Source organism: Prionailurus bengalensis, chromosome C1 (assembly GCF_016509475.1).
Source record: "Prionailurus bengalensis isolate Pbe53 chromosome C1, Fcat_Pben_1.1_paternal_pri, whole genome shotgun sequence".
Classification (NCBI taxonomy): Eukaryota; Metazoa; Chordata; class Mammalia; order Carnivora; family Felidae; genus Prionailurus; species Prionailurus bengalensis.
In genome coordinates, this window is record NC_057345.1 from 28,922,644 (window position 1) to 28,933,946 (window position 11,303).

Below are 11,303 nucleotides of genomic sequence, written 5' to 3' on the forward strand. Positions count from 1 at the left end.
GACACTCTCGAAATCAAGGGTGTGGGTTCGAGCCCCATGTTGGGTATAGAGATTACTTAAATTCAGGAAGGGCGCCTGGGTGGCTCAGTCAGTTAAGCATCCGACTTCGGCTCAGGTCATAATCTCACGGTTCGTGGGTTCGAGCCCCGCATCGGGCTCTGTGCTGACAGCTCAGAGCCTGGAGCCTGTTTCCGATTCTGTGTCTCCCTCTCTCTCTGCCTCTCCCCCACTCACACTCTGTCTCCCTCTGTCTCAAAAATAAATAAACGTTAAAAAAAAAAATTCGGGAAAGTGGTCCTTCAGGATGGGAGGGAGGCTGCACTGGACGCATGTGGAAGGTCTCAAAGGTACTGGTGTGGGTCTAGTTTTTATTTTATTTTATTTATTTATTTTGGGGGGGGTCTAGTTTTTAAATTAGCTAGCGAACACATGGATGCTTGATTGTAATTATTATTAGCCGTTAAACTGCACATGGTGTCTTTTACAATAAAATTTTCTGTATATAACACTAATACCTACCTTCTAGGATGCAGGCCTCTCTGATAGGGCAGAGAAAATGTGAGTAAAGTATTGGCACAGTAAGCTCTCAGTTTTGAGTGCTTTGGCTCCCTAAGCCTCAGTTTCCCCATCTTCAAAGTAAGCTGGTGGCACTGCTGAGGCTTTGTCCTCCAGCTTGTGGGTTCTGTGTTCCCTTTGTTCACACACACACACACACACACACACACACACACTGGAGGGCAGGTGTCAGGCCCCATCCTCTCTCCAGTCTCCCCACTGCCCTGTCACTGGTAATTTCGAAAGTGGCAAAGATGACACCCGGGGCCCTGGAATGGGAGCTCCTAGCCCTAGTTCCAATCCTTTCCAAATGGGGCAATTAGGCCTTTTCTGAACTTCTCGAGGATAAAATAGGCATAGCAATCTGTTTTCCTCCTCTAAGCCCATGGGTTAATAGTGGAAAGTGCTGTGCTCCAGTAAGAGACCATGACTGGTTGACCTGGGAACCTAAAAGCGTTCTCACGGTGGGGGTGGGTGGCATCCGTGAGCCGTGAGAGACTATTCTGTGACCGCTCACATGGTGATTGGTGTAAACGTACCTCTTTGCCTGGTTTTCCGCCTCGGTCACTGTGTACTTCCTGGTTGTACTTTTCTATCCTGCTAAGTGTCCTCACCACGACCCCACCGCTGTGTACCTGCTCCAGTCACGGTGTGCCTGTTGACTGTCCCTGTCTCAGTCTGAAAGGTGCCTGTCTTTGCAATTATGGACCTACCTCCAACGCTGTGTACACCAACCTCTGTGTACCTGATTCACTCAGCGCGACCGTGACTGTCCCGCGGTCGGTCGGGGCGGACTTGTCGGGCGCTCCTAGGTCTGAACGTGCGTGGCTGTACCTGTACCGGCCCTCGCATCGCTGTGCGCACTCCGGTGAGTCCGCGCGCACCTGGCTCGGCCCACGCCTCCCGGACGCCGGCGGGCTGTGCGCTCCGGTCCCGCAGACGTCGGCGCCGCGGGGGCCCCCGTGCCGCGTCCTGCGTGCGGCGTCCCGCGTCCCCGCCCCCCTTCGGGCCCGGCCGGCTGGCGCGCACCGGCTGCGGGGGCGGGGCCGGAGGCCGGGGCGGGGCGCCGCGGGGGCGGAGCAGGAAGGGGCGGTGGCCGCTCCGCCCCCTGCCGCCCGGGCCGGCAGCCACCTCCCCTGCCCGGCTTCCGCGTCACGGTGCCGAACGCCACCTGCCTTCTCCGTATAAAGGCGCCACCGGCCTCGCCCCCAGGACTCGGCCCCATGGAGACGCCGCGGGCCGCGGCTGGCGCTCGGCGGGGTGAGGCGCGTGGCGGGGCGGGGGGCGCGGACCCCGGGGGCGGGTGGGCGGCGCGGGGAGGGCTCCGGCCGGTCCGGAGGGGAGGGATGTGGGGCGGGTCTCTCCGATTTCGCCGGTCCCCGGGAACCCCTCTAACTTAGCCCAAGTTGGGGGGAGCCTCGGGGCGGGGGGCTGAGGTCCGGAGGGGGGCCGAGGGGCCGCGGAGCTCGGGGCCGCGACAGCCTCCGCGTCACCCGCGCCCGGCGGCCAACCAGAGTTTCCCAGCAACTTTTCTCGCCAGTGGGTCGCCTCGGAAACTTCCCCCCCCCTCCCCCCTCCCCGGCCGGGGAGTCCGGCCGCGGGCCCTGCGCCTCCTCGGCCTGGGCTCCGAGCGCGGGGCGGGCGGAGGCGCTGACCTCAGCGGGGAAGCCCCCGGTACCCCCTCCCCCCCGCCAGCGCCCGTCCAACCCCGGGTTTCCATCAGAGAGCCCCGCCCCGCAGCTGTGGGGGCGCGGCGACGTCCTCCGAGGCCTCCCAGGACTTCTGGCTCCCCTGGGTTGCCACGGGACTAGGGGCGGGGTAGGAAGTGGAGTCAGACAGCGTAAGTTCAAGTCCTTGCGCCACCAGCTAACAGCTGGATGACCTTAAGCAAGTTCTTGAAGTCTGTGGCTCAGCTTCATCCTGTATATACTGGGAATGATGACTCCTAGCTGGGACAGCTTTCGAGAGGGTAGGAGAGGTGACACGTGCGGCCGGCTTTGCCCGTTGCCACCAGTCAGTGTGGTCTCAACCTGTTGGGTGGGGTAGGGGCTGGAGAGGGGTAGGAGAGAGAGCCAGTCCCATCTTTAATTCTTGTGGTTGTCCTACAGGAGCCGTGACAGGTGCTTTCCATCGGTGTGAGCTGTGAGTGGCAGGTGGAGAGAGGTCCACTCAGGAAGCCAGCCCCACCATGAGTCTGTGGGAACTTGACAGTCGTAGCTGCCAAGGTACTCCCAGGCCGGATCAGGAGCCCAGCACTGAGGAGGCATCGGCTGTGGAGCTACAGATGAAAGTTGATTTCTTTCGGAAGCTAGGCTACTCATCTGCTGAGATCCACAGTGTCCTGCAGAAACTGGGGGTGCAGGCCGACACCAACACGGTGCTGGGCGAGCTGGTCAAACATGGGTCAGCAGCCGAGCGGGAGCGCCAGGCTTCCCCGGACCCCTCTGCTCAGCTCCCCCTGGTCCCCCGGGGTGGGGGCACCCCCAAGGCTCCCACCCTGGAGCCCTCGCCCCCAGAGGAGAACAAGGAGGGCAGCGACCTGAGGCCTGTGGTCATCGATGGGAGCAATGTGGCCATGAGGTACGTGTCATTTCTGGGGCTAAGACCAGGGCCTGTGGCTGGGAATGGTGGCCATGTGTCTCTACACCTGTGGTAAAGAGGCCTTCAGGAAGGAGTGTGACCTGTTTTCACAGACCTGTCTAGAGGAAGGGAAGGCCTTTTACTGAGGCTCTACGATGTGCCAAGAGACCCCCTTAATCCTTACGGCGTCTTGGAAGTGGGTCTGTTAGGAATGTTTCCGGGATGAGAACAGAGGCTCAAAGACGTGCTCATGGGCTCAGTATTGGTAAGTGGTAGAGCAAGGATTCGAACTTAAGCCCTTCTGTCTCTGGAGTTCACCTTAGGCACTACGTCTCTCCCTGAAGGCCAGCACTCAATCTCAGTTCCTCTCCTGTGACATCAGGCAGCTTGGTGTAAGGGGAGTAGACTGTGGGGCCAGCTCCTCCGTGTAGGAGCCAGTCACTTGATGTCCGGGAGCTTTCTCTGCTCATCAGTAAGACCCAGCCAACCCCTGCTCAGGTGACATTTGTGAGGAGGGGCGGCACAGAGCCTGGAGAGAGACGGAAGCCCAGTAAGCTGTAGTTGTTCTTACTGCTGTTACTTAGGGTCTGGGGCCTCTGAGGCCTTGTTGTGCCAGACCTGGACCCCCAAGGAAGCAGGCCCAGGTACTGAGGCCTTTGTCGCTGTGACCAAGAGTGACCTCAAGGATCTGGCTTACATGGGGGGTGTGGGCAGGTCAGCTGTGACTTGGGTTGCCTCTGCTACAAATGAGGCACCTGGGCCCCAGGGCCAAAGCCAGGACTCCATCCCAGTAACAGTCCCCTCTCCACAAAGACTGTCACAGGGAAGGGGGGCAGGTGAAGGCAGGGGCCACGGCTGTCACTGACCCCACGGAGCACAAGCCTGCTTTCAATCCAGGCTGCTCCCTCTGGCCCTGCTTTCTCCCAGTCCTTCCAAAGTGGTTGCTGAGTCAGGGCTGGGTGGATCGTTCACCAGGAAAAGTTCCAATGGGCGTGGAGAGGGAGCCCCCAGACTCAGGGTGGGGCCTGGAGAGGGTTCTTTGGTGCCAGAGGGGTCTCCCAGGTGGGCTGCCTAAGGCTTCAGTACCCAGAGCCCCTCCCACTCCCAGCCCAGCTGGGCCAAGTCAGCTGTAGGGCTGGTCCTGGCCCAGCTCAGTACGGATGCAGGTGGCCTGTTCTAGCCACCTTTGGATCAGTCTTCCCGTCTCGGAAATGGGCTGAGCCTAGGTGGGAGGTTGGGTAGAGCTGGCTGCCACACGGCTAGCGGCAGCTGGTTACAGTCTGTGCTTTGAGCATTAGGGGGTCCCTTCTCAGGCTCCAGCAGCCTGTGGCTGGGCGAGGAGCTGCATAGGTCTGTGACTTCTGCCCCTGGAGGCTTGGGTGGGCTGCACCAAGCTAAGGCTGCCTGCCAAGGACTGTCTTCCCACCCCCTCCCACCCCAGGGGCAGCCATGTGCTCTGTGTGTTTGTATCCAGGCAGGAGGAGGAGGGGCCTGGGCGGGAGGAGGGGGTGGCCCCGAGAGGAGCTGGGCCGGAGAGGCACCGCCTTGGGGGTTTCTGAGCTGGGGCTGTAGCAGGAGGGGAATTCCTGCCTCAAACTTCCTGTCTCAGCTGCTGCTGGGTTCCTGCCCTGCCGCCCCCTCCCCCCCAAGGGCAGACAGACCAGCCCCCACCGTATGCAAATCGTGGGGAAATTCACCTCTGTTTCCTTCTAAGGGAATTTTTCTCTTGTAGCTGGGCCCAGCCCAGGCAGATCTCTTTACCTGGGTAGCCTGGCCTAGCCCTGCCCTCTATCCTAGGGTGGGAGCAGCTGAGCCCGAGTCCCTACATCCTCACACATCTTAGCCAGTCCCCTCACCTTCTGGGCGAACGGGACTGCGGTGGGGGAGGGAGGATGTCTGGTTTTCCTGTGCCAGCACAGCTTCCTCCATTGCAACAAGAGGGACTAAAGTTAGCTCTAGGGAGGCACTCCTGGCCTGGCTTGACTTGAGGGACTACATCATGGGCTCTACTCCTGCCAAGAGCAAGGCTCTCCCTACCTGCCTCAGGAGTGCTTTCGGGGCTAGGACAGCTGCGGGCAGACTTGTCCCCAGCTCAGGCTTTTGATGCCCAGAGGCAGTACTCTGTCCTTGAAAGCTGTGGCATCCCATGAAGTCCTAGGGCTGGCAGATGCTGGCCTCGGACGGGCCATGTGCACGTACGTACGTGTGTACAGAAGCAGGTCAGTGGGTGCATGTGCTGACTGCTTACCTGAGCCAGGGAGCCGAGCCAGGGGATGATCACGTTCCCAATGCGGAGACAGCAGAAGGCCCAGGGAGGGGCATCATGAAGACAAACCAGGGACCTAAGCCATACTGGAAGGTCAGGGAGGCTTCTCCGAGGCAGTGCCGTTTCACACGGGTCCCAAAGAGCAGGAGTTTGGCCGCTGCACTCTTGTCTCTTGTTCCCAGCCTGCCCCTACCTCTTAGCACCTTGTTCAGACTTAAATTTGAGGGCTTTTCCTTCTGCTAGATAAACTTCAGGTCTTGCTGTTAAGGGACTAGAACAGCAAGCCAGTAGCCCCAGATGTGGGTTCAAGTTCTGTCTCCTACCACCAGCTAGGGAACCTTGGGTGAGTGGCAGAGCCTGAGTTTCCTTCATTGTGGCTTTGTTAAGGATGAAGACAGAAGGTGCGGGCCTCATCTGGCCCCCAGTGGGAGCTTGGTGCCCGCTGACCGCTATCTGCCCCAAGGCCAGGGCTGGTACTTTGTACCTGTCTGAGCATCAGCATCCGTGGTGGTTATGAGCACAAGCCTGGGGCTCGCGTCTCTGTTTCACCATTGCCACAACTTCTGTGCTCTGTAGACCAGTTTTCTCATCTGAATGAAGGGGAAAGGGGCCTTTGATGATAGCACCCTCCTCAGAGGCTTGCTGACAATTCAGCGTTAAGCACTTGGTTAGAGCCTGGCTCACAGCCCTCAGTAAATGTGAACTTTTTATTATAAAGGAGCCGGGTGGACAGTGGGGAGGCCCCGCCACCTGGCAGGGATGAGCGCTGCCTTCAGCTGGACTTTGCCCCCCTACGATTTATGGAGACCTTCAGACCCGGGAGCCCCAGCCTATCCCCCAGACAGCCTCCATGCCCTGCCGCTGCCCCACCTGCCTCTCTGTCTTCTCGTGGGGCTATCACCCACCCCGAAGCTACCCACAGGATGTGGTTGGCTGTGGCCTTGCCTCCTTTGTGTAACGTTTATTCTGTTTAATTTCACCAAGCGTAAGAGACTGAGAGCTGTTCACGGAGGGGTGAATGAGGGGTAGGGGCTGTTGAGGAGGGAGCTGCAGCTGGTCCCGTCCAGCGCCCCCAGCCCGGGCCTAGAGCCCTTCTACAACACCCAGGGTTCCCTGGGGGTCCCCTGGCCTCCTCTTATCCTCCCAGGAAGCCTCCACTTTGCTGGACTGTCTCTGGCCTCAAGCAAACAGGAAAGTTATGCTGCTGACATGGGCCCTTCTTTCAGAGGCTGCAGGCTACCAGGCCCATTTTACAGATACGGAAACTGAGCCAGAGCAAACTAGCAGCCCCTCAGGGCTGGCTTCTGGATCCAGCCACATTTGGACGGGGTGAAATCTAGTCATCAGACCACAGCAGGGAGTGTCCCATCTCCAGCTCCCCTGCTAACAGAGAGTCCCCTGGTGTCTTCCTGACTGTCTTTCTGCCTCAGGTCGTGCCCTCCCCAGAAGGGTGAGGAAAGGACAGGGCGGTCCGGGTCTGGGCGTTTGGGGGAATTGGTAGTCTTGGGAGGAAAAGCAATGCCCTTTCACTTTCAGACTGAAAGGTTCCTCAGTGGCCTCTCCCACTCTGTCACTGCTGGCCTGTGTTGGACAATGGATCCTGGCTCCTTCCCCTTCGCCCTCCTGAGTCCCAGCCCCTGGGGCTTGTGTAGGACTGAACTTTAATCCATGTTTAATCCAGAACAATCTGGTTTCTCCTCAGTTAGCTGGGGCTCGTCCCTTCCCACCCCCACCCGCAGCACCGCCCAGCCGCCGAGGGAGGGGTGGTGACTCAGTGTGCCTGTGTGCATCTACGTCCCCGTGGTCCCAGCACCCCCGGGTGGGGCGGGAACCAGAAGGCTGCCAGAGCCTTTCCCCCACCCCCAGGTGTGTTGCAAGCGGCCTGACCCTCCCCCACATGGGAAGCGGGTGCCGCCAGATTCCTGGGCGTCTCCTCACTGTCGGGAGATGGAACTTCAGGGAAAGTCCCCGGTCTGGCCATCCCGGACGCTGTGGGAACCAGCAGGGAATGCAGGCCTTGGGCCAGAGGGCAGTGAGCTGAGCCCAGGGCAGGGGCCCGCAGAGCCACGCCCTGCCTGCGGCTCGGGATGGCAGGCCAGCCACCCTCCAGGGCTGACCCTGTGCCCCTTCTTCTTCCCAAGCCATGGGAATAAGGAGGTGTTCTCCTGCCGGGGCATCCTCCTGGCGGTGAACTGGTTTCTGGAGCGGGGCCACACAGACATTACGGTATTTGTACCATCCTGGAGGAAGGAGCAGCCTCGACCTGACGTGCCCATCACAGGTGAGTGGCACCTTTGGGTGGGGGGGCGCACTACCCCAGCCGGGCTCTTTCCCCAGGGAGACGGTTTGGGTGTGACTGACCACTTCTGGGCCTCAAGCAGGGACCAGCTTGGTTTGTTTTTGTTTTTGCTTTTTACTGTTTGTTTATTTTTGAGAGAGGAAGCGAGCATGAGCGAGGGGTGCGGGGAGGGGCACTGAGATCGGGGACAGAGGATCCCAAGCGGGTTCCGGGCTCTGCACTGACAGCAGAGAGCCCAACGCAGGGCTCGAACTCACCAACTGTGAGATCGTGACCGAACCAAAGTCGGATGCTTAACTGACTAAGCCACCCAGACGCCCCAGGGACCAGCATTTGTTTTCCTGGCTTCTGCTGTCCTCTGCCCCTGCCTGCCTTGGTGTACCTGGAGTTCGGAGCTCCTGTGCCTGGCCACCCAGAGGCTCTGGGTCCAGATGGGGCTCTGACCTGTGCTGCCACTGCCTCCCAGACCAGCACATCCTGCGGGAACTGGAGAAGAAGAAGATCCTGGTGTTCACCCCGTCGCGCCGGGTGGGCGGCAAGCGCGTGGTGTGCTATGACGACCGCTTCATCGTGAAGCTGGCTTTTGAGTCCGACGGCGTCGTGGTCTCCAATGACACGTACCGGGACCTCCAGGGCGAGCGGCAGGAGTGGAAGCGCTTCATCGAGGAGCGGTTGCTCATGTACTCCTTCGTCAACGACAAGTACGTTCCTGGCTCCCGGGCCCCGGGGTCCCGGGGGAGAAGCCGGACGTGTCCTCTGGCACGGGGCTTTGTTGCGGGGAGCTCTGCTGGGGCCGCGGCCTTGTATGCAGGCAGCTTTGGGAGTGAGTGCAGGGGACTCACCACCAGGTAAAAGGGGCCAGGCTAGGCCAGGGGATCTGAATGTGGAGTTGCCGAAGCTTCTGTGATAGGTAGGATCTGGTCAGTGGTTCCCAGCGCTCGGTCTCTGGCCAGAGGCCGGCGGATGGATGCAGCCTTAGTTGCAGATTTTCAGGTTGCTGGCCTCCCCACGCCCTCAGGGAGTGCCCAGCAAGAGAACTGCCCTGGCGGGGTCCTCTTCCCCTCCCTTGGGGCATTCCTGCCCTGGGCCCAGAGGTGTCCTGCAGTTTCCGAACAGCAGTTTCCGGAGCTGCTCTCCCACCTACCCTGCAGGTTCATGCCCCCCGATGACCCCTTGGGCCGTCACGGGCCAAGCCTGGACAACTTCCTGCGGAAGAAGCCACTCACAGCTGAGCACCGGAAGCAGCCGTGTCCCTATGGTAAGAGACCCAGCTGCCCCCTCACTCCTTCCCCTTCCTCTCTCATCCAAGGCAGCCTGGGCCCCCGAGTGCTTCCTCTCCGAGACCACCCAGCCCCACGTTTCCTGTGCCCCACCTTTCCCCCTCCCAGCCCTGGTTCTGGAACCCCTTGCTTAGAGACCCCCTTATTCTCTTCCAGGGAGGAAATGCACCTATGGGATCAAATGCCGGTTCTTCCACCCAGAGCGGCCCAGCCGCCCCCAGCGCTCTGTGGCTGATGAGCTCCGTGCCAGTGCCCTCCTCTCACTCCCTAGGGCCCCGAGCAAGGAGAAGAGTGGCCGGCGGCCTTCACCTTCATCCCAGCCCGGCTCTCTGCCGGCAGAGCATGAGCAGGGCAGCCTAGATGGGAAGAAGCTGGGAGCCCGGGCATCGCCAGGGCCGCACCGAGAGGGTCTGACACAGACCTTCGCCCCAGCGGGCAGGAGCCTCCCACCTAGCGGGCGCAGCGGCAGCAGCTTTGGGCCCGCAGACTGGTTCCCACAGACGCTGGATTCTCTCCCGTACAACTCCCAAGAGTGCCTGGACTCGGGCATTGGCTCCCTGGAGAGCCAGATGTCAGAACTGTGGGGGGTCCGAGGAGGAGGCCCTGGAGAACCCGGCCCGCCTCGGGGCCCTTATGCTGGCTACGGCCCCTACGGGGCCGAGCTCCCGGCCGCTCCAGCCTTCCCTACTTTTGGACGGGCCGTGGGTGCCGGCCACTTCAGTGTCCCTGCTGACTATGCCCCGCCGCCAGCTGCCTTTCCACCCCGAGAGTATTGGTCTGAGCCGTACCAGCTGCCCCCACCCACCCCAGTCCTGCCGGAGCGGCAGGTGCCAGGCCCCGGGGCCGACCGGGGCCCGTGGGCCGGGGCCGGGAGCCTAGCCAAGGAGCGAGCCAGTGTGTACATCAAGCTGTGCGGGGTGTTTCCCCCGCACCTGGTGGAGGCCGTGATGGGGCGCTTCCCTCAGCTCCTGGACCCCCAGCGGCTGGCTGCCGAGATCCTTTCTTACCAGCCCGGGCACCCCAGCGAGTGACCCAGCCGTGCGGCTGCCGGCCCTAAGGCTGGACAGAGGGAGGAGTAAAGTAGGGAAGGGAACCCACAAACCAAAGATACTGTAGGATTGGTCCTGGCCCACCCGGCACCTGGAGCCGGCTGCCGAGTGGGGCAGGAACGATCACCCTGTTGATGCACATTGTATCTGTAGTTTAAGGAGACGCCGCCGTAAAGGCGTCAGTCCGTGGCTGAAGCCCAAACCCTCCTTTCTCTCAGAGGGCGGGGAGGGAGGTGGTGGGGAGCAGAGGCCTGGGCTGGGGGCCCTGCGCACGACCCCCCACCTCCGCCCCACCCCTGGGATGCCGGCCTCGGCTGGCTAGTTAGGCACTGTGTGCCTGCCCTCCAAGGGCCCCTCCTGTACGCCAATGAGGCCTCATCAGTGCTCTCGCAGGGCACCGGGCCTCATGTTAGTAAGCAAGATGCTTCTTAATAACCCACCTTCTGACCCACTCTGTTTGCAGCGTCCTTGCCCCCGCGGGGGGTGGGGTGGGGGGAGCGGTCCAAGGGCCCTCTGTCCCCACCCCCTCTTCCCTTCCTTCTATACTGAGTCCTCTCGCCCTTCCCCGAGGGTGGGGACACGTATTTGTGTGTGTACAGGTGTCATGTTAACTACTTTAAGTGGAAGTCCTCGCGCTCCCTTAACACGTCAATAAAGTACAATGTGAGCCCCTTTAAGAGATGCTGGTCTTTGTTGTACCCGGGGGTTGAGCCGGCCTTTGGCCTTTGGGCAACGGAGGTCGGCAGGTGGGCACCAAAGTGCTCAGCCCCCCAGGGGCGGAGGCTTCCTTTACTGAGAGAAGGTGGTGGGGGGACACAGGATTGGGCTGTTCCCCTTTTCTGTGCTGGGACCGGAGCTCAGGGCAGAAAACTATCTGGCTGAGAACAGGGCATCCAGGAGAGTTTGGGAGAGAAGGGGGTGGGGAAGCCCTTGGGTGCTCGGCTCAGGCACCATCTTCCCAGACACTGCGGTGTTCTAGAGGCCGAGCTACACAGCGGAGCAGGGGGCGCCTGGGGGGCAGCCTGGAGAGGCGGTGCCAGGCTAACCTCCAAGCGGGAGGTTAGGGGTCCTGGTCCTAAATTCAAGAACTGGCTTTGCCACCCCAATTATGTCACCTGGGGCAGTGACCACCCCACTCTGGGTCTCCCATTTCCTCATCTGTGAAGTGGCGATAATGTACCTACCTGACAGGATTGTAGGGGGTACACAAGAGCATGCTTGTTGAGTGCGTGACCCAACGCCTGGCACATAGTAAGTGCTCATTCAAGAGCCTC

The 11,303-nt window shown here is 60.9% G+C and overlaps 1 protein-coding gene across 1 annotated transcript; it reads left to right on the forward strand.

Moving 5' to 3' along the window:
- Positions 1-1,668: 1,668 nt before the first annotated feature.
- On the forward strand, positions 1,669-10,706 carry ZC3H12A (zinc finger CCCH-type containing 12A). The gene is made up of 6 exons (XM_043574516.1): positions 1,669-1,815; positions 2,664-3,135; positions 7,543-7,682; positions 8,167-8,401; positions 8,852-8,958; positions 9,137-10,706. The coding sequence occupies exons 2-6, from the start codon at positions 2,744-2,746 to the stop codon at positions 10,009-10,011; spliced, it is 1,749 nt and encodes a 582-aa protein (XP_043430451.1). The 5' UTR covers positions 1,669-1,815; positions 2,664-2,743; the 3' UTR covers positions 10,012-10,706.
- The last annotated feature ends 597 nt before the right edge of the window (positions 10,707-11,303 follow it).

Bases quoted from the DNA above. Each gene is read 5' to 3' on its own strand.
- ZC3H12A (XM_043574516.1), top strand. From the start codon at position 2,744: ATGAGTCTGTGGGAACTTGACAGTCGTAGCTGCCAAGGTACTCCCAGG. The intron at 3,136-7,542 runs GTACGTGTCATT...CTTCTTCCCAAG, and splicing joins GGGAGCAATGTGGCCATGAG to CCATGGGAATAAGGAGGTGT. The intron at 8,402-8,851 runs GTACGTTCCTGG...CCTACCCTGCAG, and splicing joins TACTCCTTCGTCAACGACAA to GTTCATGCCCCCCGATGACC.